Source organism: Callithrix jacchus, chromosome 6, assembly GCF_049354715.1.
Source record: "Callithrix jacchus isolate 240 chromosome 6, calJac240_pri, whole genome shotgun sequence".
Classification (NCBI taxonomy): Eukaryota; Metazoa; Chordata; class Mammalia; order Primates; family Cebidae; genus Callithrix; species Callithrix jacchus.
Window position 1 is genome coordinate 123292504 of NC_133507.1, and position 25301 is coordinate 123317804.

At 43.5% G+C, this 25301-nt stretch overlaps 1 protein-coding gene and 1 long non-coding RNA gene across 30 annotated transcripts in view; one reads left to right on the forward strand and one right to left on the reverse strand.

Moving 5' to 3' along the window:
- The window catches only part of KIAA2012 (KIAA2012 ortholog), a 128999-nt gene that overhangs the window by 44614 nt on the left and 59084 nt on the right, over positions 1–25301 (forward strand). For 24 of the 29 annotated variants that reach the window (XR_013519043.1, XM_078328190.1, XM_078328192.1 and 21 more), the window contains one exon: positions 24267–24343. Coding sequence is in view for 28 of the 29 variants with exons in the window: in XM_078328190.1 (XP_078184316.1) it covers positions 24267–24343 (77 nt within the window). In the remaining variant the exon portion in view is untranslated. The remainder of the gene's footprint in view (positions 1–24266; positions 24344–25301) is intronic. The other 5 variants (XM_078328205.1, XM_078328184.1, XM_078328186.1 and 2 more) reach the window with 1 other exon arrangement.
- On the reverse strand, positions 678–14911 carry LOC128932414 (uncharacterized). Its single transcript, XR_008482245.2, has 3 exons — positions 14440–14911; positions 8405–8541; positions 678–944 (listed from the first exon to the last, which is right to left on the reverse strand). It is a non-coding gene; the product is annotated as an uncharacterized LOC128932414 (long non-coding RNA).

Below are 25301 nucleotides of genomic sequence, written 5' to 3' on the forward strand. Positions count from 1 at the left end.
CTCTTGCTGGAGCATTTGGAGAGAGAAGTTCCAATGGAATGGCCTGGAAGAGGTCTGATGTGCCGCGCTGATGCCTTGATGAGAATGATAAGTCCTCTTGATATTTGCCCAAACTAAACACTGCCTTTCTCTTCTTTCCAACCACCCTGCCGAGGTGGAGGTGGCTAATTGGTAATCCAACCAGGTACCCTTGTTATGAGCATTGGTTCATCCCTGTGAATCATCTGGCTCCTGACAGATAGCAAGGCAGTTTCCAAAAACCCTTCTGGCATGTTCACTTTTTAGAAAAGAGATGCTGCCTCTGGGCAATAGCCATTTTGCAAAGGAAAAAAGAAATGAAGTTAGAGGGTGTCGAGCATCAACCACCCAGAAACCACCGTGAGGTGCATCCATGAGTCGCCAGCCAGCAGGCCCCTTGATGTGGGAGATTAAAAGCTGCACTCATTTGGGGGGTTACGTCATGACTGGCTCAATAAAAAGAGGACGGATTCAGAGCTAGGAGATTTGAGGAGCTCTGGCTTCACCTCTAAGTTGCCAGATGACTTTGAGTTAGTCCCTCATCCTCCCTGTATCCAAGGTTCCTCAATCAAAATGAGAGGACTGATTCCTCCCCGAGAAAGTCCTTGACCATTGCTGCATTTTACATCTTGTGTCTGTTGCTATCGAAGTAGCCACCTAGTATATGGATTTTCAGAAAGTAGAATGTATTTGATTCCAAATTCAGCATCAAAGAACTTCCATCAGCACTTGGTTTATACCATGTTATGAGTATAAAAATATCTTGGTTCTGAATTGGTGGAAGCAGGAAGTTAGACAGGTGGAGGCCACTGTCAGCATGATACAGCTTGTGCAACAGCTGGAAAGCAAAATGATTCTGCTCACCTGCTGCACATTTGTCCACTCCGTTCCAGGAGAAATAGTTCCCCCTTTTGCCATACCGGAAGCTAGAAGCAGAAAAGGAAATATTTAAGCTGTAAGTTAATTGTCACCATTGTCAATATGATGCTTCAGTCATTTCAGTATCCCTGGCACCTAGCATAATCCCTGACATATACCTAGAAGGATCGCAATAAATGTTCATCAAAACGTTTTGAAAAATCTTTCAATAATTTCCACGACATGGAGGGAGAGAAAGATGAAACATATGCTGATAAATGAAGACTTGACTGCCATCTTGTCCCAGTCCCATGGATAGTTTATTTAATTCTACTTGCCTCTCAAACCTAAAGGTATTCACTGCATGCTCATTGAATTAATGAATGAATCAATCAATTAGCTGCTGACCTCTCTCAAGCCTTTCCTCCATGGGCAGTTGGTTGATCTTCAGTCTTGATGGTGATAGGATGTTGCCCAAGAAGGTGGTTAAAGATTGTCCAGGTGCAGTGGCTCACTGTAATCCCAGCCCTTAGGGAGGAGGCAGGTGGCTCGCCTGAGGTCAGGAGTTCAAGACCAGTCTGGCCAACACAGTGAAACCCTCTATCTACTAAAAATACAAAAATTATCTGCGCATGGTGGTGGATGCCTATAATTCCAAGTACTCAGGAGGCTGAGGCAAGAGAATCTCTTGAATTTCGTAGAGAGAAAAGATGGGGGTTGTGGTGAGCCAAGATCATGCCATTGCACTCCAGCCTGGGAAACAAGAGCGAAACTCGAAAACAAAACAAAACAAAAAAAAAGAAGGTGGTGTAAGATCTTAAATCCACATCTTCCTACAAGGGAGGGTCTAGCTTTCTAGTTTGTTGTCTCTTAATGAGCAAAGATTTTTTTGGTTTGGCCTTTTTTTTTTTATTTTGGTTTGATTCAAGAGACAGTATACTGAAAAAACTTTTTCCTCTTGCAAAGTATTATGTTGGTGCAAAAGTAATTGCGGTTTTACAGTTACTTTTAATTGCAAAAACCACAATTACTTTTGTACCAACCTATAATTGCTCCAACCATACCAAACTCTTTGCAGATCAGTTTATTCAAATCCTTCTTAATCACCGTCTTCACCATCCCTTTCCAGTCTCATCTCCTGCTATATTCCAGCCCACCCCTTGCTCATCTCTTTGATGGCCTAAAAATTCAGACTTCATTCTTTTCTCTCTAAACTTTTGCACAAGTTGCCCCCCAAATATTTAGAATAGCTTTAAGTTTATCTTTTCTGGAACATTTTCCATAATAAATCCACCTCACTGCACATAACTGCCCAGACGTAGCCTCAGCCCCATTCCTCTGTCTCTCTCTTTCTCAATCCCACTTTTGTGGTTACTGCATTTAACTGCATCTGTTTTCTGTTTAGCTTCCAATATATGAGTCCTAAAGAACCTCTCATCTCTATCATATGTCCAAGGAAAGCTTCTTGATTGACTGAATACCCCAGGTGCCACAAAGGAAAGCTCTTTGGGGATCGTAATTGTTGTTGGTTTTTTGTTTTTTTGGGTTTTTTTAATTAAAAAAAAAAAAACTCTTGAGTAAAGGAAGGAATATGATCTGTCTGATCTTTCTGAGACTTCCAGGCTCCGTCAACAACTATTTGGAAATAAATTCTTAGGCAATTAGATCATGATATCTCGCTTTCAGACAGCATAGGGAAATGAACATAAACCTTCAGAAGAAAAAAAAAATCTGAAGACTAGAGCTGGAATTTGACCCTTTTGGTCATGTTGGGGTATTACAACATTTAGAAAATTGAAAGCCTTGAGAAAGGAAAAGTTAACTTGGAAGGATACAAGTCAAAACATTGGATATGCTCTCCGAATTGCTTATCCTTTATTCAACTCCTTCATCTATTCCCCTAGTCACAGTGCCAGCAATAGAACTTTTCTCTCCGAAGTTCTTTTATTCAGAGGTTTGTTTGACAAAGAAGTTCAAGGATGTTTATGCCAATGATTCAGGTTGGGCTTCAGGTCCCATGTAAATTTAAATTCCTGGTCTCTTTCAGAGTTTTCATTTAGTATTTGTTCTTGTCCTAGATGGATTTTTACCCTCAAAGGGTTTCTTGGGTTTTGTTGTTGTTGTTGTTGTTGTTGTTGTTTAGACAGGGTCTTGCTCTGTCACACAGGCTAGAGTGCAATGGTACAGTCATGGCTCACTGCAGCCTCAAACTCTTGGGCTCAAGCTATCCTCCCACCTCAGCCTCCCAAGTAGCAGGGGCTACAGGCATGAGCCACCATGCCTGGCTTTTTTTCTTTTTTTTTAAAGATGGGGTCTCGCTATGTTGCCCAGGCTGGTCTCAAACTCCTGGCCTCAAGCAATCTTCCCACCTAGATCTCTCAAAGTGTGGGATACAGGCATGAGCCACTGCACCCAGCCTTGCTTGTTTGTTTGCTGTTTTTCATTTAATTCGCATCCTTCCCCCTTGCAACTCTTTCTTGGTGTTGCACTTTCAAAATATGTCCACAAATTCTTTGACTCTTCTCCCTTCAAAAGGGAGAAAGTAACTCTTCTCCTTTTGAGTGTGAGTGAGATATAATGGCTCACTTATAAATAAAGATAGACTATGGCAGAATCGATGGTATATGTCTTCTGAGACTGGATCTTAAAAGCACCAAGACTTCCTCCTTGTGCTCTCTCTCTCTCTCTCTCTCATTACTGGGGAAGGCCAAGGCCAACCACCATATCTGTGATGAGGCCAGTCAATCAACCTATAGCAAGCAGTCCACATGGCAAGGAACAGAAGCCCCGTGTTACCAGCCAGAATGAACTTCCCAGGTTTGTGCGGGAGCTGCCTTGAGAGGAGATTCTCCAGCCCCAGTCAAGTCTTCTGATGACTGCATCCCTAGCTGACATTTTGTCTGTTACCTCATGAAAGAATACACCAGCACCACACAGCTAAGCCACTCCCAGATTCCCACAGAAACCAAGACACAACAAAGGTTTATTGTTTTAGGTTTCAGGATAATTTGTTTTACAGTGATAACTCATATTCTTGGTGTCATTTTGTGATGGTCTGTAATTTGGTTGACAGAAAGATGGGTCTAAGAATATCTCAGTTGGTCTCAAAACACTAATCATTTAGGGATAAACATAGGCTACCCCTATGAGTAACTGACTTTCTCTGTTCTCCCAATTTTTCCTTTGTGATAAGTTGGTTGTGGGATCCCATGGGTAAAAGAATCCTTCCGTGTTGGTGGAATATTGTTTAAAGTATGATTTTCTTTAAGTAGCCTATCTCTTAGTAGCTTTTATCTTGTTGATGCCTAGAGATGTCTGGGAGGAGAATTAATTTCAATAAAGCCATGTGAGGAAGAAGAAAAAAATTATAGTTGTATTCCCAGCTCTATTGCCTGGCATTTCTGTGATCATAGACAAACAACTTCATTGCCTTGGTCCTCAGCTTCCACATATGGAAAAAGAGGAATTGGTATTAGATCCAGTCCTCACGGCACATGTCCTGTCGAACTCCAATTCCTCAGAAGGTTAACAGGCGTTGTGTAAAAAAGGAAAGGTTCTAGGGTCAGATACATCTGGAAACCAGTGGACCAAAGTTAAGCAGATTCCTCACTGCAGGGCTTCCTAGTGCCTCCGATATGCTGATGTGCATCATGGTTCTTCAGGATGGGGATACACAGTTTCCCAAACTTATTTAATCACTAGATGCTTTTGATTTTGGTAAAGCATCATGTGGATCTAAATTGTTTCTGGCAAACTTTGGAAAATGCTAAACTGATGATTTCTAAGGTTCCTCTAACATTGCATATTTCTAAATATGCCCTTTTCCCCAAGGAGACTCTCTCAGTGAAACAGTCCTTTTGTCTAAATCCTGAAACAGGATTTCATCCATTCAATGATTTGTGATTATTATTTTTATTCTCTAAACATCAGTTCTGAAACATAAGATCCACAATCCATCCATCTCTGGATAGGAAGAAACAGAGAAAGATAGGAGGCCCATGTGGTCATAGTGTACATTGTCCCTTATGCCCTTTCAGTGTTTTTCATAACCCCTATGAGAAACAATGTTGGCAGATGCTACCAGCCCTAGTGATCTCAGGTCAAATGTTTAAATAAAGGAAAATGTGGCTGGATATGGAAATAAAGGAAAATACTCTGGGCACCCAGTATTTCCTTCCAGTGGGTCTTCCCATACTACAGAGGCTATAAGGCTAAAAACTACATTTCCCAGATAACCTTCGCAGCTAAGGGGCTGGATACAAATCATATTCTGCCAATTCGATGTGCCTGCATGAGATTGAGAGGGCAGAGGTGAGGCAGCTGCATCAAAGCTTTGGGCATTGAGCTCATGAAGACTGAGCATGACAAGAGGCAGTTACTCTATAGTAACTCTATTTCTTCTTAAAAATATCTGGGCAGCTTCTATTCTGTGCTGAATCCTGACTAATAATCTCTCCTTACAAAAATTATGGAGATTTCCATCAGGCTTGGCGTGGGGTTAAGTTAGGTCTGTCACATGTACCGCAATGTTGAGTGGTTGTAGAAGGGCAAGCTGTGATAGCTGTGTTTGTCCCAGCCTTCAGAAGGAAGCAGGGTTGTTTTCCTCACCATAGTGAGACCAGCAAGGCCTCACAGCCTGCCCACTCTGGAAGCTGTCTTGATAGCCACCAGCGGAGGGCTACTAAAACACAGTAGGGACTCTCCTTCCTTTCCTTTGACAAAAACCTCTTGTAATTCCTAGAAACACAAAGTCTTCCCTGCCTCATATGTGGCTGAAAAGGTGGCATCATCCCCACTTTATGGTTTCCGAAGAAGAAAAATGTCAAGAATAATAGCTTGCAGCCGGGTGCAGTGGCTCACGCCTGCAATCTCAGCACTTTGGGAGGCTGAGTGGGCGGGTCACCTGAGGTCAGGAGTTTTGAGACCAGCCTGGCCAACATGGTGAAACCCTGACTCTACTAAAAATACAAAAATTAGCCAGGCGTGGTGGCAGCTGCCTATGATCTCAGCTACTCAGGAGGCTGAGGCAGAAGAACTACTTGAACCCAGGAGGCAGAGACTGCAGTGAGCTCAGATGGTGCCACTGCACTCCAGCCTGGGCAACAGAGCAAAACTCTGTCTCAAAAAAAAAATAGCTTGCTTTAAATCCACTATATATTCATTTTTTGAAGGAAAAAGATCAATATAGAGTGCTGAAGAATATATAATTTTTTAAAGATGATGTCATTTTTTACACTTACATCATTTTTTACAGAACCTGCGAAGCTATGAATTCTACCTCCCTTGCATTTGTTCTGTTTCAGAGAACCCTAGAGTCAAGAGGGAAACTCAGGCATCACCTTTGTCAGTATTTAAGCAAAGGAAGCATTTAATCAGTCGATACACATAAAAGCAGAAATACCTGGTTGAACTAGAGATAGTCTAATTATGTCCCTCCCAACTTCTCTGCAGCCCAGCTAATTCTTCCCCACCTAAGATGGTTCTAGGAGTCAGGGTGGGGGTCTATGCAGGACCACTAGAGCTATATGATAATTAGAAAACCTGCTGGGCCAAGCACAGTGGCTCATGCCTATGATCCCAGCACTTTGGGATGCTGAGGCAGAAGAATCATTTGCGCCCAGTAGTTCAAGACCAACTTGAGTGATACCTTTTGGCTGTGTCCCCACCCAAATTTCATCTTGAATTGTAACTCCCACAGTTCCCACATGTCACGGGAGGAACTCAGTGGGAGGTGATTGAATTATGGGGGTTGGTCTTTCCTGTGCTGTTCTCCTCTTACTGAATGAGTCTCTTGAGATCTGATGGTTTTAAAAAGGGGAGTTTTCCCGTACAAGCTCTCTCTTTGCCTGCCACCATCCAGGTAAGATGTGACTTGCTCCTCCTTGCCTTCTGCCATGATTATAAGGCCTCCCTAGCCACTTAGAACTGTGAATCCAATTAAACCTCTTTCTTTTGTAAATTGCCCAGTCTTTCTTTGGTAAATTGTCAGTATGTCTTTATCAGCATCATGAAAATGGACTAATTACACTGAGCAATATAGTGAGATCCCGTCTCTACAAAAAAATTTTAAAATTAGCTGGGTCAGTTATGCACACCTGTGGTCCCAGCTACTCCAGGGGGCTAAGGTGGGAGAGCTGCTTGAGCCTGGGAGGTCAAGGCTGCAGTGAGCCATTATCTTACCACTGCACTCCAACCTAGGCAATAGAGGGAGATCTTGTCTCAAAAAGAAAAAAGAAAAGAAAACCTCTGATTTTGTGGGTAAGAAAACTGATGCCCAAAGAGGTATAATTTGCTCAAAGACACACAGCTTTTAGATGGCAAATCCAAGGCTCAAACCCAGATCTTCCTTCATCCAGTGAGGCCAGAGGTCTTCTCACTATTATCACATGGCCTCTAGTCCCTCTTAATCAGGTTTTCAAGCTTCAAGGACCAGCGAAGTTCCCTCTCTACTGTAACGCCTTACCTGACCACCTCAGTCACAACAATTGCTACTTCCTTACTTCCACCAATTCTTACTTCCTGGACCTCTTACAAAGCACTCCCTCACATCCTTTATTCTTTTTACTATTTTTCTTCTTTCTCCTCCTAGATTTAAAATTCCTATAAGTAGATCCCCCTCATCTACCTCTGAATATCCCAAAGAACACACTTGGTACTCCCAGAGTATTTCTGATAATATTGACTGAATATTATGAATATTGACTGAATAATATTTACAAAAGGAATAATGGAAGAATGTGTTCAGCTAAATTCTAATAATAGAATCCCCCACCCTGAATTTTAGCTGAAAAAATGGCTGCCTAGCAATTGATTATGCTTCCCAGACTCACTTGCAGCTAGGTATGGCCACATGACCAACATTTGACCAATGAGATGTGAATGGAATAACACGTGCAACTTCCAGGTCATTTCCTTAAAAGGAAACTATTTGTCCTTCCCCTCCTCCTTCTCCTTGGACTTGGTTGAGGTGATGAAATAGCTTCAACCATGTGGAAGAGAACAATTCTGTATGGGATAATGGAGTACTAAGATATTAGGAACCAGGGTGCTCACGTAACTTTATGGAGCAGAGCCACCCTAATCGGCCTGCCTGCCTACCTCTGGACTTTAATGTGCAAGAGAAATAACTGTCTATCTTTTCAGGCCTCTTGTTTTACAGCAGCTTACCTTGTGCCTTGACAGAATGCAACTATAATATCTGCCAATATACTTCACATTGCTTTGCGGAAATCAAATCAAATCACACTTGCACTCCATCTTGTAAAGTATTAAGTACAATTCCAATATGAAATATCATTGAACCTCAAAGAGAGAAAGCCCATTACATGTGTGTTGACTCCTTCGATACAATGTACTGAGCACCTCCCATATGCAAGGGGCATGGAAGGATGTTAATATTGAGAGCAAACACTCTCAGGCACCTTGCTATGCATGTCATCTTGTTCCCTCATCCCAGCAATCGTATGAAATGAGTATTTTCATTCACATATCATAGGTGAGGAGATTGAAACACAGGGAGTTCACTCACCTGGTAAGGGCAGAGCTGGGCTTCATTCCCAGACCTGTCTGTCTTCACTCCACTTACCAAGGCTCCATCCCAGGCACTGCGGTCACTGCCTTCAAGGACCTCACAGTCCATGTGGAGAACAGATTCACAACCATTAACTGTAACACAAGGCAAAATGAAATGAGTGCTATCAAAGAGGCCCAAGAGCATGATCCAGGGGTATTCTACAGAGGCTATTAATTCTAGCCTAGGAGGTTGGGAAGGGCTTTTTACAGAGGAAACTCCCTTTGTAATGACCTTTGAGAAATGAGAAGTGGATAGACAAAGAAGGGGAGGGCCAGCCAGCTGAGACACCAGCATGAACTAAGAAAGAGGTAGGAACATAGAGAACGTGGGAAATGGGGAGCAGCACTGTGTGAGTGGACTGTGGAGGAGCTTCATGCGGCGGGATGAGGAGGAGCTGGGCCTGAAAGGCAGACCAGGGTCAGACCAGGGAAAGCCTGTGTGCCAGGAGAGAGCCGAAATGCTGCTGTTTAGGCAACAAGGAATTACAGATGTCTGAGGAGGGATATCATGCAACCCAATGCATGGTATTCTCTTGTCTGTTCCTCCAATGCATGAGCTAGCATGGAGGAACAGACAAAAGACAGAGGGCTTGGGCTACTGCAAAATCAGCCAGACACACTGTGTGAGGGCCGAATGAATGGAAGGCAGTGAATAGCCATGCCTAAAAGGGATGCTCCCCAGGGTCACTGACTGGACGTGGGCATCTCAACCAGCACTCTGAGATTTGGGCCGCCTGTGACAAACCTGTTTGTAGAAGATTCTCTATAAAATTGGCTACAATGCGCATCTCCAATCTTCTACTCAAATTCTTTTTTTTTTTTTTTTTTGAGATGAAGTTTCATATTGCCTAGGCTAGAGTGAAATGGCACAATCTCAATTCACTACAACCTCTGCTTCCCAGGTTCAAGCGATTCTCCTGCCTCACTCAGCATCCCAAGTAGGTGGGACTACAGGTGTGCACCACCACGCCTGGCTAAATTCTTTGTATTTTTTAGTAAAGATGGGGTTTCACTGTGTTTGTCAGGCTAGTCTCGAACTCCTGACCTCAAGTGATTCACCTGCTTCAGCCTCCCAAAGTGCTTGGATTACAGGCGTGAGCCACTACACTCAGCCCCAATTTTTTTTTTTTTGAGACAGAGTCATACGCTGTCACCCAGACTGTGGCAGGATCTCAGCTCACAGCAATCTCTGCTTTCTCGGTTCAAGCAATTCTTCTGCCTCAGCCTCCCCAGTAGCTGGAACTACAGGCATGCACCACCACGCCCAGCTAATTTTTTTGTATTTTTAGTAGAGACAGGGTTTCACCATATTGGCCAAGATGGTCTCAATCTCCTGACCTCGTGATCTGCCTGCCTCGGCCTCCCAAAGTGCTGGGATTGCAGGCATGATCCACCAGCCCAACCCAAATTCTCTTTATTCTGTTTTTACTTTCAGTTAAGGTTATTTCAGAAAGCAGAGCATGTGTTTCTCCTGTATTGTAATTAAGCTAAAACAACAACTAAGGCCTGGAGCCCGTGATGTCCCACAGCAGCACCCATAGGGTCACAGCTTTGGCAGCCTCCCTCAAGCCAAGTAAAAGTCCCACCGGCACACAGAAAAGATAGATCCCCATGCCACATGCCTCTCAGCTTGTCAGCAATGCAGCATAGCTGTTTTCTGGCTCCTGGGCTGTGAAGGAAATGGTTGAGCTTCTTAGCAGGCAGTTGTGGTAAATAATGAGTTCTAAGGAAAACCCTGATAGCAAACTTCTTGGGAGCTACAAGGCAAAGGGCAGGATGATGGCAGTGACAGACAGTGTTTGTGTAACCCTCCTCCACTGTTTCACCTGACACACACGGAGCTTTCTCTTTCATGACTGTTTTTTAGCCTCTTTTTCCCTTTCAACCACCGACCACTCAATTCTTTGAGGGAAAATTAACATTCATTATGCAATTTATCTCTCTCCTTTTAATCCAGAGTATCTGTCTCCAAGGCCCCTACTCAATAATTAATGTTTGTTCTCATTTCCCATTCTCCTGAGCATCTATTCTTGAACTATAGGGTCAACAATTAACACTAATTAAGGCTCTTCCTCTCTCCAGTGTTGATGCTCAGAATCCCAGGCCGCCTGCTCAGCCTCAGCTCTCGGTGTGCACGTGGCACTGTGTGTGCCCCTTGATACAGAAGCACTAGAGGCAGGCTTTGCCAAGCCCCACTGCAGTTTAGCAAATCAGTAAAACCCAAACATTCTTTCCTAGCAATCTCTCTAGTCTATTTGTTATCAGTAATAAATAAATAGAATTATTTGGAATGAGTTTGGGTGGCTAGGTAGACTAGAAGATCTCTAAGTCGTTTCCGGTTTGAATTTTCTAGGATTCCTTTTTTTCTTCTCTATTGCTCTCCCTGGTATCTCACACCTCCCTCTCCCTTCTCACTCCCTGACTCTCTCTCTCTCTCTCATACACACACATCAAATTTCCCTTTAAAAACCTTTCTTCTGGCCAGGCACGGTGGCTCACACCTGTAATCCCATCACTTTGGGAGGCTGAAGAAGGTGGATTACCTTAGGTTAGGAGGTCGAGACCAGCCTGGCCAACATGGTGAAACACCGTTTCTACTAAAAATACAAAAAAAATTAGCCAGGTGTGGTGGCAGGCACCTGTAATCCCAGCTACTTAGGAGGCCGAAGCAGGAGAATTGCTTAAACCCGGGAGGCGGGGATTGCAGGCTGGAGAGATTGCACTCCAGCCTGGGTGACAAGAGCAAAACTCTGTCTTAAAAAACAAAAACAAAAAACTGTCTCCCTTCATTTAGGACCCACTCAATTGACCTCTTTTCTATTACCTCTCCCTTAACTTTCTCAAGTCTGTCATTCTAATTCTCATCTGTCATTAAAACAGCATCATTGGCTGGGAACAGTGGCTTATGCCTGTAATCCCAGCACTTTGGGAGGCTGAGGCAGGCAGATCACCTGAGGTCAGGAGTTGGAGACCAGCCTGACCTACATGTAGAAACCTCATCTCTACTTAAAAAAAAATATAGAATTACCCAAGCATGGTGGCACATGCCTGTAATCTCAGCTACTTGGGAGGCTGAGGCAGGAAAATCACTTGAACCCGGGAGGTAGAGGTCACACCATTGTACTCCAGCCTGGGCAATAAGAGCAAAACTCCGTTAAAAAAAAAAAAAAAAAAAACATTGTTTTAACTGATTTTCACTTTGACTGACAAGGACAGCTAGGAGAATAATTCTCACCCCAGGTGACTAACAGATCACAAAAAAAAAAATTCATTAGGGGCTGTGAAAAAGCCTGTCTGTCTTCTTGGCTAGGATCCCTCCTGGCTCCCCTGGTCCAACACTCTGCGCTACAGCTGCAGACGGGGCTCCTTGTGCTTGTCTGTCATCCCCCATGGCTGCACACACTGAGACAGCTGCTGTTCAAATCTGGGCATCTTGCAGCGTGTGTCAAACGTTAACTGTTTCATGATCTTATTTTATCAAACGTTCTCCTTGCAGAATTTTACCATTATGGACCCTACAGAATTTTACCTTTACACATCTTGGAGAAAAACATTATTTTCCTCAATGCTTTTTAAATCCTAGATCAACCTTCTCTCCAGATTATCATCTCTGGATTTTCAAAAACATTCAATTCAAGGTGAGGTGTAGTGGATCATGCCTGTAATCCCAGCACTTTGGGAGGCTGAGGTGGGCAGATCACTTGAGGTCAGGAGTCCAGACCAGCTTGGATAACATGACAAAATTCGATCTCTATCAAAAATACAAAAAATTAGCCGGGCTTGATAGCATACGTCCATAATCCCAGCTAGTCAGGTGGCTGAGGCAGGAGAATCACTTGAACCCAGTAGGCAGAGATTGCAGTGAGCCAAGATCGTGCCACTGCACACAGCCCGGGCAACAGAAAGAGACTCCATCTCAAAAATTTAAAAAAAAAAAAAAAAAGTCAAATTCATTGCAAAGCTTAAACATCGAGGGAGCCACTTCATGTTTTCCCTTGTCTTAGGATAAGGGAATAAATCTTTTCAAGATTTTTTCCCACTCTCAGGTAAAATATCTTATTGTTTTTCAGCCTATGAATCAGTCAGTTCAAATATCAACCATGAAGAGGAAGGGTCTAATACTGAGCATTTCCTAAAATGTAAGCTTTTCCCCTAAAAAGTTACCTCTACTTCTTTATGTAATTTGACTCATGATCATATTATTTCATAAATAGACCTCCAGAAACCCACAATTTCTCCCCAAATATACCAATAAGTAGCCAAGAGAATTTACTTCTTAGAAAGCTGAGAAATGTGTTGTTCTCATTAGTTTGGGCAGCCCCGTGGTCTGAGTGTAAATATTAGTAAGGAAGAGACGTTGGGTGGAACCAAGTGCTTGTGCTTAGCTGGCCTGGGGAAGGATAATATGCAGGATGTCCTGTGGGTTTTGCAGTTATCCACTGTAGAATTCCCAAAATAATGAGGCAGACATTGTCCCCTGGAGTTGTGCATCACTCAGCCTGCACACACCCCACAAGATAGGAGCCGATCTGGGAAAGACTCAGGCTTGTATTTTAAATGGAGGGCTCTCATTTCCCCCGTGGAGAGATCTGCAAACCCTGGGAGTGTAGGTTGACTTTGTAGCTCATCCTCCACAGACATGGCTGCTGCTTCAGACCAAAGGAAGATGATTACCTGGAGACTTTCTCTCCTAAAAACAGTCTTTGATTAACAGAGAAATGTGTGTGGTCTTCCTGACTGCTTCTTTTGGGGCTGGGCGGCAATGAATCCCATGAGGAAGCTGCTGTAGGAACAGGCAGGAGACAGTGCCACAGATCACGGGCTGTAGGCAAATTAGGGTGGAAGGACTGTTTTGCCAGATGGCAAAAGTAAGAGAAAAGGCACAATCATATCCTTGCCAATCTCAAAATCTATAAGCAGAGAAATACCTGGAAGTCTGGCCCTCTGTATTCCCCCTTGCCATCTTCCTTGGGCGGACCTCCTCACAAAAGTAGAGTTTTGGTGCCGTTTCTGCTCATTCTCATGCATTCGTTAGAACTGGGCCACAGCAGCTCTTAAATAGGAGCCCTCGGTAAAAATGATGATGGTGGTGGTGGTGGCAGTGACAGTTACTGTTATTATATATCCCTGATATTCCAAACAACATGCAGAGTGCTTTGCATTCACTATTCCTTTTTTTTTTTTTTTTTTTTTTTTTGAGACAATTTTGCTCTGTCACCAGGCTGGAGTGCAGTGGTGCAATCTCGGCTCCCTAAAACCTCCACCTCCCAGGTTCAGCGATTCTCCTGCCTCAGCCTCCTGTGTTTTTAGTAGAGATGAGGTTTCACCATGTTGACAAGGATGGTCTCCATCTCTTGACCTCATGATTCGCCCACCTTGGCCTCTCAAAGTGCTGGGATTACAGGCATGAGCGACTGTGCCTGGCTGCATTCATTATTTCATTTCATCCCCACAGTAATGATAGGAGATAAATCCTATCGTTATCTTCATTTTTCATCTAGGACAATGTGACTCAGAGAGGCTAAGTGATTTGCCCAAGGTCACACAAAGTGGTGAAGTTAGGATTCAAACCCAAGGAAACTGTATTTTTATGATGAGGCATGGTTCATAGTGGCATCAGTCTAAACAGAGGCAATTCTATCTGACAATATGTGGGAGTTCAGGAAGTCCTTGCTTAGTAATGACCCATACAGACAAATGGCTTCTATCCTACTCCTGTTTCCCCCTCCAGTTCCCCCTACTCACATCACACACCCTTTTGTGGGTGACATTAAAAGGATTTGCAACTTTTAGAGATATTATAGGAAGAAGAAGAGAAGCTGGGGGGAAAAAAAAGTAACAGTTTGGGAGACTCAAAGTCCTGAAACAAATTTTCAACCAAGACAGGTGCGTTTATAAGCTAGCTCCACAAACCAAAATATTCTTCCTAATGGCACCTAAAATGTTACCATTTCACTTCATTCTACTATTAAAATCTCACCAAAGACTTACCTTGGATTAAGAAGTATCCTCTTAAGATTCTGAGACTTCTGACAGGTGAATGGTCTGTCACACTCTAGTAAAAATGTCATCAGATAGTTACTCTCTTGCAACCTAGCTGAGAAGAGCTGCTCTGAGAGACTAAAAATTCTGATGGGGTGGCCATAAAGGTGAGTAATTTGGAAGTATGTAGAGTTGTTTGTTTTGTTTTGTTTTTGGAGAGAAAGTCTCGCTCTGTCACCAGGCTGGAGTGCAGTGGCGCAATCTCGGCTCTTTGGCCTCGCGGGTTCAAGCGATTCTCCTGCTTCAGCCTCCAGAGTGCTGGGATTACAGGCACACGCTGCCACACCTGCTAATTTTTTGTATTTTAGTAGGAGCAGGGTTTCACTTTGTTGCCCAGGCTGGTCTCAAACTCCTGAGCTCAGGCAATCTACCACCCTCTGCCTCCCAAAGTGCTAGGATTACGGGCATGAGCCACTGCCCCGGCCGGAAGTACGTACATAGAGCTTTAAGTACGCCAGGCCGGAAGTACACCGGGTAAAACATCCCTGGCGCTCGGAGTTCCCCTAGGGGCGCGGATGAACAGGGGAACAGTAGGTGCATGGAGAAGGGGACTCTGGAAGGAGAAAAGTGCAGAAGGGGCAATGACAGCGCACCGAAAGCTAACTCAGCCTATTACAGGGGGCCCCGCAGCAACTCTAAGTCCAGGAAAAGGAGAGAACGCTTTGCTTCTTCTCACATCTATTCCTAGTAACTAAAAGACCTTGGACTAATGCAAATCTCTTTCCTATTTCCAAGCTTTAGAAAGCACTGTTCCCTCTGCCTCCTGGAGCACATCCTCCTGCCTCCTCATCTCCTCCTGACCAACATTTTTTAATTGCGATAAAATACACATAACATAAAATTTGCCATCTGAACCAATTTTTAGTGTATAGTCCAGTAGCGTTAAGTACATTCACATTATTGTGCAACCAGTCTCCAGAACTCTTTTCATCTTGCAAAACTGAAACTTTACACCCATTAAACAACTCCCCCTCCTCCCCTCCCTTAGCCCCTGGCAACCACCATTCTACTTTCTGTTATCCCCCAGCTTTTACCCTTGTCCTGTCTAACTCCTGCTAATCCTTCACTTAGTTCCCAAGCTGACCTCCCCGCGAAGCCTTTCTGCTTCCCCCTGGCCCTCCTTCCCTCCCCCCTCCCCGCCGATGGGGTGACAGTCCCCCTCCACATGCGCACAACGAACCATGCTTACCCAGTCACAACCACCGAGTCTCGCTCACTACATTGTCCCATTCTTCTTGTCCAGTCTGGAGTGCAGTGGCTGGATCTCAGCTCACTGCAGCCTCGACCTCCCAGGCTCAAGCAATCCTCCTATCTCAGCCTCCTGTATAGCTGGGACTACAGGTGCTTGCCATCATGCCTGTCTTTTTGTTTTGTTTTGTTTTGTAGAGATGGGGTTTCACCATGTTGCCCAGACTGGCTTCCAACTTCTGGGCTCAAGCCATCTTCCCATCTCAGCATCTCAAAGTGCTGGGATTATAGGTATGAGGCACCACACACTATCACTAGACTGCAAGTTTTTTAAGAGCAGGGACCCACCAGGCACCCCTATTACCTGGTAATATGCTGCTAATACACACCTGCTGTCAGTGCGTCATAAGCATTTAATGATTTTAAAAGTTTAGCTACAATAAGGGTGAAATAGGCTTTTTATTTTCCAGATCGACTTAGAAACTTAATCACTATGCAGAACAGTCTCTGCAGGAAAATGCATTTCACGAATAAGCATGGGTGCCTCTTATAGGGTGCCTCTTTGACATCTTAGAACCTTATTTGTTGCCTTGATTTGCCCAATGACCTTAACAAAAACATTTTTTCACTTTGTGCTTAATATTCCCCATTTGTTGTTAAGGAAATAGATAAAACACTACTTTGGAAATACCTGGGCTGAGCGCAGTGGCTCACACCTGTAATCCCAGCACTTTTGGAGGCTGAGGTGGGCAGATCACTTGAGGTCAGGAGTTTGAGACCTGCTTGACCAACATGGAGAAACCCCATCTCTACTAAAAATACAAAATTAGCCAGACATGGTGGCACATGCCTGTAATCTCTACTTGGGAAGCTGAAGCAGGAGAATTGCTTGAACCCAGGAGGTGGAAGTTGTGGTGAAACATTGCACTCCAGCCTGGGCAAGAAGAATGAAACTTTGTCTAAAAAAAAGAAGAAAGAAAAGAAAATACCTGATACCCCCCGGAACTGAGTTCAAAGACCAATTTAAAACATTGAAACACCTATAGAGTTTTCACAATTTTGTTTTTTGAAACAGAGTCTCACTCTATTGCCAACGCTGGAGTGAGTGGCACAATCTTGGCTCATTGCAACCTCCATCTCCCAGGTTCAAGTGGTTCTCATGCCTCAGCCCCTCAAGTAGATGGGATTTTAGGCACCCGCCATCACACTCAGCTAAGTTTTGTAATTTTAGTAGAGATGGGGTTTCACCATGTTGGCCAGGCTGGTCTTGAATGCCTGACTTCAGGTGATCCACCCACCTCAGCCTCCTAAACTGCTGGGATTACAGGCGTGAGCCACCGCCCCGGCCTAGAGTTTTCACAATTTTTTCTTTTTGGTCATTTGGTTTTAATGAATATTTTCATATAAAAGTGATAGGATTCTAAAAAGATTGTGTAGATGGTAGACTTTGGGTATTTGTGGACATGAAGGTTGATTTCAACTATTTGAAATGACCTCAAAAGTCAGGGACTGGCACAGTGTGGTGGCTCATGACTGTAATCTCTGCACTTTGGGAGGCCAAGGTGGGAGGATTACTTGAGACTAGAATTCAACACCATCCTGGCCAACATCTCTAAAAGACCCTATCTCTAAAAAAATAAAAATAAAAAATCAATAAAACATCAGGACCCATACAATTTGTCATTTTACAGAGGCATGAAGTCAAATCATTGATACTGCAAGGCTGGGAGACAGAAGACTATCACTAAGCTAGTGAGTGAGCCTAGCCAGCCTCGCAGCACTCACCCATCTCATATTGTGGTCTATAATTCATTATAACATCTGCAATAGCTCCTGTATAGTTACTTTTCAAACAGAAGAACATTGATCTCTTTATATACATATATACACACACATGTATTTTTAATGGCCCTAAAAAAAAGTTGACTGCTGGGACTCGTGATGGAAGTAAGAGAAAGTGAATTGGCCTAACAATGTGATGGTTCTCTGCCAAAAAAATCATTTAATAAATCACTCTAATCCTTTATTTATAGTCTCATTAAGAGTCTGAAGAACACTCTCTCTTTTTTCAATTCTTCTTTAGTTTTATTACCAGTAGATACACACTAGGGGTATTCACAAATCTAAGGAGTCTTAAAATTCTCAGGATGTGTCCTTCCCAAGTAGCTAGGATCTGCTGTTCATTTAAGGCATGATATGCACAAGAGATCAGGACCTTGCCCAAAAGTGAAGTAGTACTTAGCACAGTGCTTTTTAAAGCAGGTACAGATCTTGGGATTTTGTGTGTGAGTTACATTCCTCCACCTATATTAAAGTTTGGAATATTAAATTTTCTTCTGTCACAGTGATCAAAAAATTATAACTTTCATTAACTAGTAATTCATAAATACTATTTTCTATTTCATCACCCTTCAGACATGTGTGTTGTCTTCTCATCAAAACTATAAAGAAGCATGAGCCTGGGTGCAATGGCTTACGCCTATAATCGCAGCACTTTGGGAGGCAGAGGTGTGTGGATCACTTGAGGTCAGGAGTTCAAGACCAGGTTGGCCAACATGGTGAAACCCCGTCTCTACCAAAAACACAAAAATTAGCCAGGCATGATGGCATGTGCCTGTAGTCCCAGCTACGCTAGGGGCTCAGGCAGAAGAATTGCTTGAACCCAGGAGGTGGAGTTTGCAGTGAGCCAAGATCATGCCACTGCACTCCAGCCTGTGTGACAGAGCAAGACTCTGTCTCGAAAAAATAAAATAAAATAAGATAAAAAATAAAGAAAGAAAGAAGGACAAGGCTTTTCTAAAGGATTTTTTTCCCACCTAGTTTCTTTCTCTTGTTCCTTTCATACATCTCTCTGTGGCCTAAGGATTTTGCTATAGTCTTGGTTTCCCCATAATCCCTCCTTTGAAAATTAATGTAGACACCAGAGTCAGACTGTGTTCAACAGAAAGAATCTGTGAGTATGTTGTTTTTGGTTTGTTTGCTTCTTTGTTTTTTAAGATGAAGTCTGGCTCTTGTTGCCCAGGCTGAAGTGCAATGGCACAATCTCAACTCGCTGCAACCTCTACCTCCCAGGTTCAAGCCGTTCTCCTGCCTCAGGCTCCCGAGGAGCTGGGATTGCAGGCACATGCCACCACACCCAGGTAATTTTTTGTATTTTTAGTACAGATGGGGCTTCACCATGTTGGCCAAGCTAGTCTCAAACTTCTGAGCTCAGGTGATCTGCCCACCTCAGCCTCCCAAAGTGCTGGGATTATAGGGGTGAGTCACCATGCCTGGCCGTGAGTATGTTTTACAAAGCAGAAAGATGTTGCTCATTCATTAATTCAACAAACACCAATTGTCCATCTAGTGACAAATACTATGCTAGGCACAAAAATACAGTTGAGAGACCACATCCCTGCCTTAAAGTAGCCCACAGGGGTGGAATGTGTTGAGAAGTACGAACAAGTACAGATTGACGCGGCCTGGGGGTTGAGAAGGCTTTTGGACACTTAAGCAGAGTTTCTAAGGATATATGTAGCAACTAGCCAAGTGATGAAGACAGGATGCTCTAGGAGAAAGGGCCATATAAAGATAAGAGAGCATGGCAGCATGGAGAAACCTAGGCAACTTGTAGTGACTGCACCCCATGGTACATGCAGGGGAGGGATTGATGAGAAGTGCACCTCACAAAGGAGGCAGAAGCCAGATCACGAAGGGCCACAGAAAGCAACTAAGGAATTTATGCCAATGGTTGTGGGACTCTGCTTACATAGGAATTGACATCACCAGATTTTTATTTTATAGGAATGACTCCCAGCTATGTAGAGAATTGAATAGAGGAGATAAGACTAGAGGCTGGGGCCCAGATATCTATATTTGTTTGAGAGCAAGTGACCAAAAATAATATTTTGTGGCCAGGCGCAGTGACTCACACCTGTAATCCCAGCACTTTAGGAGGACAAGGCCAGATCACCTAAGGTCAGGAGTTTAAGAGCAGCCTGGCCAACATGGTGAAACCCCGTCTCTACTGAAAATACAAAAATTAACCAGGCATGGTGGCATGCACCTGTAATCCCAGTTACTCGGGAGGCTGAGGCAGGGAGCATCACTTGAACCAGGAGGCAGAGATTGCAGTGAGCCAAGATTGTGCCACTACACTCCAGCCTGGGAGACAGAGCAAGACTCCTCTCAAAAACTATACGTAAATATGTTTTCTGGGAAACAGAGACCACCATGTGAATGACTCTTGCTGTTCTATATGCAATTCCATCTTCAGCCTTTTTATAAATTCCTTTCCTCCACATGGATATCTTTATTAATCCTGTGATGTCTCCTGATAGGAAGGTTTCTCATGTGGTTGACATTTTGTTGTTACACAACTTGAATTTAAATTCAGTCCTCTAGCTAGGCTTTCATTCTGGGCTTGGTAAACTGCCATGTGCCTTTAGACCTTTCCATAAAAAATAGTTTATGAACTTTTGAGCAAGATTGGTGTTCCCAAAGCTAAAGCCAGACCCTTGAGACTTAGCTAGACTTAATCTAAAGATATAAGTAAAAGGACGGTTATCCCAAATTGGAAGAAAAATATTGCCCTTGCCTTTACTGTGTACTTCCATATTTAAATTCAGACTGACTCATATTTTCTAGATCTGTCTACTTGACTCCTAGCTAGAGCTCCCAGGGGGATGTCTTTCGCCTGGAGACTTATTCAGGTCTCCAGCAACTATTCCATACGCCCCTCTCACCCTCCTCCTCATTCAGGAAGATTTAAAGTGAAAATGTAGCATAAACAGGGTATTAAATCTTGTCCTAAGAATTTGATAATGACAATACCGAAAGGCCATCTTGGTCTTGGTGTCCTGCATTAAACAAGCAGACTCAAAATTTATTATAACACTACAAACACTCTATAGGTCATAGGCATCTTGAGTCACATCATATAAAATAAAGTATTTTTAGATATTCTTAAGGAAAGGTCAGCAGGACCAAAATTATCCTTCCTTTTATGGTTAAGTTTATACTGAGGAGAATTTTTTTTTAATAATCTGGAATTTGCATTTGCATTTTCCATTTGTGACCAAAAAAACACAAAACCATGAAGGGACTGAGGCTGACTTTCAGGCCTTCTCCCATTGGTTCCTGTTGGGCCCAGCAAGTCCCTGTGCAAAGCTATGAGAAGGCAAAGGTGCTTTCTGAGACCTGTTTGGCAATGGATATATCCCCTCCATGGTGACAAAGCATTGAAAGTTATGGGGTGTATTTCATGACATCATGACAGCATGTCAGCCGCAAAGGGTGCTCATGCCTCAGAAATGGTATACATAGACAAAGACCCAAAACAGATTCACAGAAGCTCCTGCCAGCAACTCCAACAGCTACTGCCCTTGTCACCACCAGATATTTGGCCACTTTGGACCCTACGAGTGTGATAATCTTTCTCAAACCCTAACATACATCTAGGAAGGAGCCAGGTGGTCCACCTGGCCTAGTAAGGTGACTCTTTGATCTCTACTTTGACACCAGATAGGGTCCAAAAGAAGGTCCCATACCAAGACAACCTGAAACAATGGGAATAAATATGACTGTGTTTCTTTTTTTTTTTTTTTTTTCAGACAGAGTTTAGCTCTTGTTGCCCAGGCTTGAGTGCAATAGTGCAATTTCAGCTCATTGTAACATCCACCTCCCAGGTTCAAGCAGTTCTCCTGCCTCAGTCTCCCAAGCAGCTGGGATTACAGGTGCCTGCCACCATGCCTGGCTAATTGTATTTTTAGTAGAGATGGGGTTTTGCCATGTTGGCCAAGCTAGTCTCAATCTCCTGACCTCAAGTGATCCACCCACCTCGGACTCCCAAAGTGCTGGGATTACAGGCATGAACCACCGCGCCCAGGGCCAACTATGTTTCGTTTTTATTGAAAACAACAAACAACGACTTGGGAATTAAACATAGCCAACATAGATTTAAATAGAAGGAAATGTTAAGGAGCCATATTCCAAGCTAGAATCAGATGCCCTTTCCTACTTTTCAAGTTTTGAGTGTTTGGTGAAGGATCCCATGATTTGAAGAAGGCAAAGCAGGCTTGGGATGAGACCCCCATCTAGAAAGGGTCATCTCTAAAACTGCCTGATTATCTGGCAGGACTGCTATCTCCTCACTAAAAGCCTGTGGTTAGATTAATGCTAGCATCTGAAAATCTGCTAAGGCCTGATGGTGGGCAGCCAAGGAAGGAATGTGTTTTCTGTTTATCTCTTTAGTGTCAGAAATGTTCATCACAGAAAGACTGTGAACTCCCAGTTTCGGGCATGCCTGGAAGTTGTGTAGTCTATAGTTTGTATAGACTGTAAAAAATGGAATGTGCACACCAGATTCTGAACGACAAAAAAGAACCAGGCCTTTGTTTTCAGCCAGTTGCCTGGTTGGTCGATGGGTTAATCAGTTTCTTTGACTTGATAACAGGGATAGATCTGAAAGGAGGTTTTACCACCCCCACTGCTCTATCTCCCTGGAATGCAGCTTGAGTTGTGTCTCCTCCTTGATAGCTTGAACCTCAGCAAATTACCAAGGTCTTGACCCAAGAGATGGAGAAGTCCTAAGTGATTTTTCAGTCTCCTATCTAAAAATGTGTTTACATTTCTTGAACTCTGGCTGACTGATACATTCTCCTGGTGTTGCAAGAACTTTATGCATTAGAATTTATAAGTTTCATTTCTAAGAAGCCCATGGTCCCTTCCAAGCCACAGTGAAGTGAACCTCATCACAACACAATTCTGCTGGGCTGGATTTGTCCTGAGGGTGGCTCATGGCCAAGCAGCTGTGATGTGGCAAGCTCAGTGAGGCTAATGGGAGGTGGTGTGATATGGAGTGGAAAGTGCAAGACACTAAGTCAGGACATCTGGGTTCTGCATCCTGGTCTTGTATTATTTCAAGGTGTGGCCATGAGCCAATTGAAGGAAAACGCTTTTAGGGCCTCAGTTTCCCCCGAGCTGATTTAAATTTAAAAAAAAAAAATTTTTTTTTTGAGACAGTCTCATTCTATCACCTAGGCTGGAGAGGCTCAATGCAATCTCTACCTCCCTGGTTCAAGTGATTCTTGTGCCTCAGCCTCCTGAGTAACTGGGATTACAGGCATGCACCACTACACCCTGCTAAGAAATGTTCTAAATCTGTGCAAAAGACATTTTCAGAGACAGAAGATAGCTGAGAAACAACAGAAATGGGAAGGTCAAGCCCACAAAGAATGAGTAGAGGCTTAAGGTCAAAAAGACAAACAGACAGAGTCCTATACAGCCATTGGCTCCTAAGAGAGCTACTTATGAGTACCAAGTATGGAAAGAACTTTTTGCTGGACACTGGTCCCATAGAATAGTGGCAGAAATGTTCATCACAGAAGGACTGTGAACTCCCAGTTTCAAGCGTGCCTGGAATTGTGCAGAAGAGACTAAAATCCTTATCAATAGAGCCATGTGCTTAGCTAAATCTGTTCCTCAGATAAACATACCTTTAGAATATTAAATTTACTTTTATTTTTTTGAGATGGAGTCCACTTTGTCACCCAGGCTGAATTGCAGTGACACGATCTTAGCTCATTGCAACCTCTCCCAGGTTCAAGCAATTCTCCTGCCTCAGCCTCCTGTGTAGCTATGACTACAGGCATGCACCACACACATCCCACTAATTTTGGTATTTTTAGTAGAGATGGGATTTCACCGTGTTGGCCAGGCTAGTCTCAAACTCCTGGCCTCAAGCGATCTGCCCACATCTGCCTTCCAACGTGCTGGGATTACGGGCAAGAGCCACCACACCTGACCAAATTTACTTTCTTAAAGGAAAAAAAGAAAAGCAAAATAAAACCTATCCTTTTGCACTATGGAGTTTTAGAGGAGGGCAGTCTTAGAGGGAAATCCTTACTCAAAAACCTCACTAATGGTACAACCTTGAGTGGGTTACTATGCCTTTTTGAGCCTCAGCTGCCACACCTCTAGAGGACAGTGGTAACAACAGCCATGGACGGGAGTCATATGGGCATCACACCACAGCCCTGTGCTGGTGTCCACTGCTTCCCGGCAGGCTCCATGGTTTCCGTGGCTTCCGTTAGTCCACTCCCTCCAGCCCCACTTTGGCCTTTGCCTTTGTTTGATTCATGCTTCCACCTCTCCTCTTGCCCCGCCACATTATGAGGGAAAAGGGAAGTCTCTGATCTATTTGGAAGTTTGCAGAAGCATGTTCCTACTTCAGTGAAGTGCAGTCATACAAAATTTATACTCAACAGCATCAGCATATTTTTTCCATCAATATTTCCTTTTTAATTTCAGCTTTATCTGAATTTTAATAGCATAAAAAATTCACTTTTGTTCTTTTAAAGAGCAACCAAAACAAGAATAATATCTGTTTGAACATAAGGTCTTAACGCTATATTTAACATGGTGTTTAGACTGTGCCTATAGAGGTTACAGGTGTTATTTGGTGAGTAAATTATGAACGCCATGTCTGTATATGTGCTTATAATCTTACATACATATGAACTAGGTGTGTGTATGGTATATATAAAAAGTCATGAGATCCAGATCTGACCACCTTAATCTTTGTTCCTCTTTGATTTTCACTATAGCAGACACTGAAGCTAGAGCCGATCTTCACATGAATCTTTATGAAACCTCACCGTTGACCCAAACAACAGAGAAGCAGGTACAGTATTGACTCTGAATAAGGATGGCATTGGGAGTCACAACTCTTGGGTTCTTGTCTCAGCTTGCTGTGTGGCCCTAGGTGAGACTCTTTAGCTCTCTGGTTCTCATTTGCCTAATCAGTAAAATGAGACAAGTAGACTCTGAAATCACAGGGGTTCCTTTACACCTTGGAATGTCTTAACTTGGACTGTACCATTTAGCTCTTTACGTGGGTGAATAAGCTGAATAGGCCCTTCCCTGACTTCTGCAAAGTCAAAAAGGGAATAAGGGAACATAAAAAGGCGGCATTCAATGAGGCCGTAGGCACTAATTTTCATTCATAATACAGATAAAAATTAGCAATTAAGAAAAAAGTGCAAAGGTAATCATAAAGAAAGGAGGATAGTGCTTCATCTGGACACATTAAGAATTTCTGTTAGCAGGCCAGTCGCAGTGGCTCACACCTGTAATCCCAACACTTTGGGAGGCTGAGGTGGGTAGATAACCTGAGGTCAGCAGTTCGTGACCAGCCTGACCAACATGGTGAAACCCTGTCTCCACTGAAAATCCAAAAAAATATTAGCCAAGCGTGGTGGCACGCACCTGTAATCCCAGCTACTTAGGAGGCTAAGGCAGGAGAATCGCTTGAACCCGGGAGGCAGAGGTTGCAGTGAGCTGAGATCACACCACTGCATTCCAGCCTAGGTGACAGAGCGAGACTCCATCTCAAAAAAAAAAGAAAGAATTTCTATTAGCAGGCAGGTCGAGGTGGCTCACACTCACATCAGGTCACGCCTGTAATCCCAGCACTAAGGGAGGCGAGGCAGGCAGATCACCTGAGGTCAGGAGTTCAAGATCAGCCTGTACAACATGGTGAAACCCTGTCTCTATTAAAAATACAAAAATTAACCGGGTGTGGTGGCATGCACCCGTGCTCCCAGCTACTTGGGAGGTTAAGGCAAGAAAATCGCTTGAAC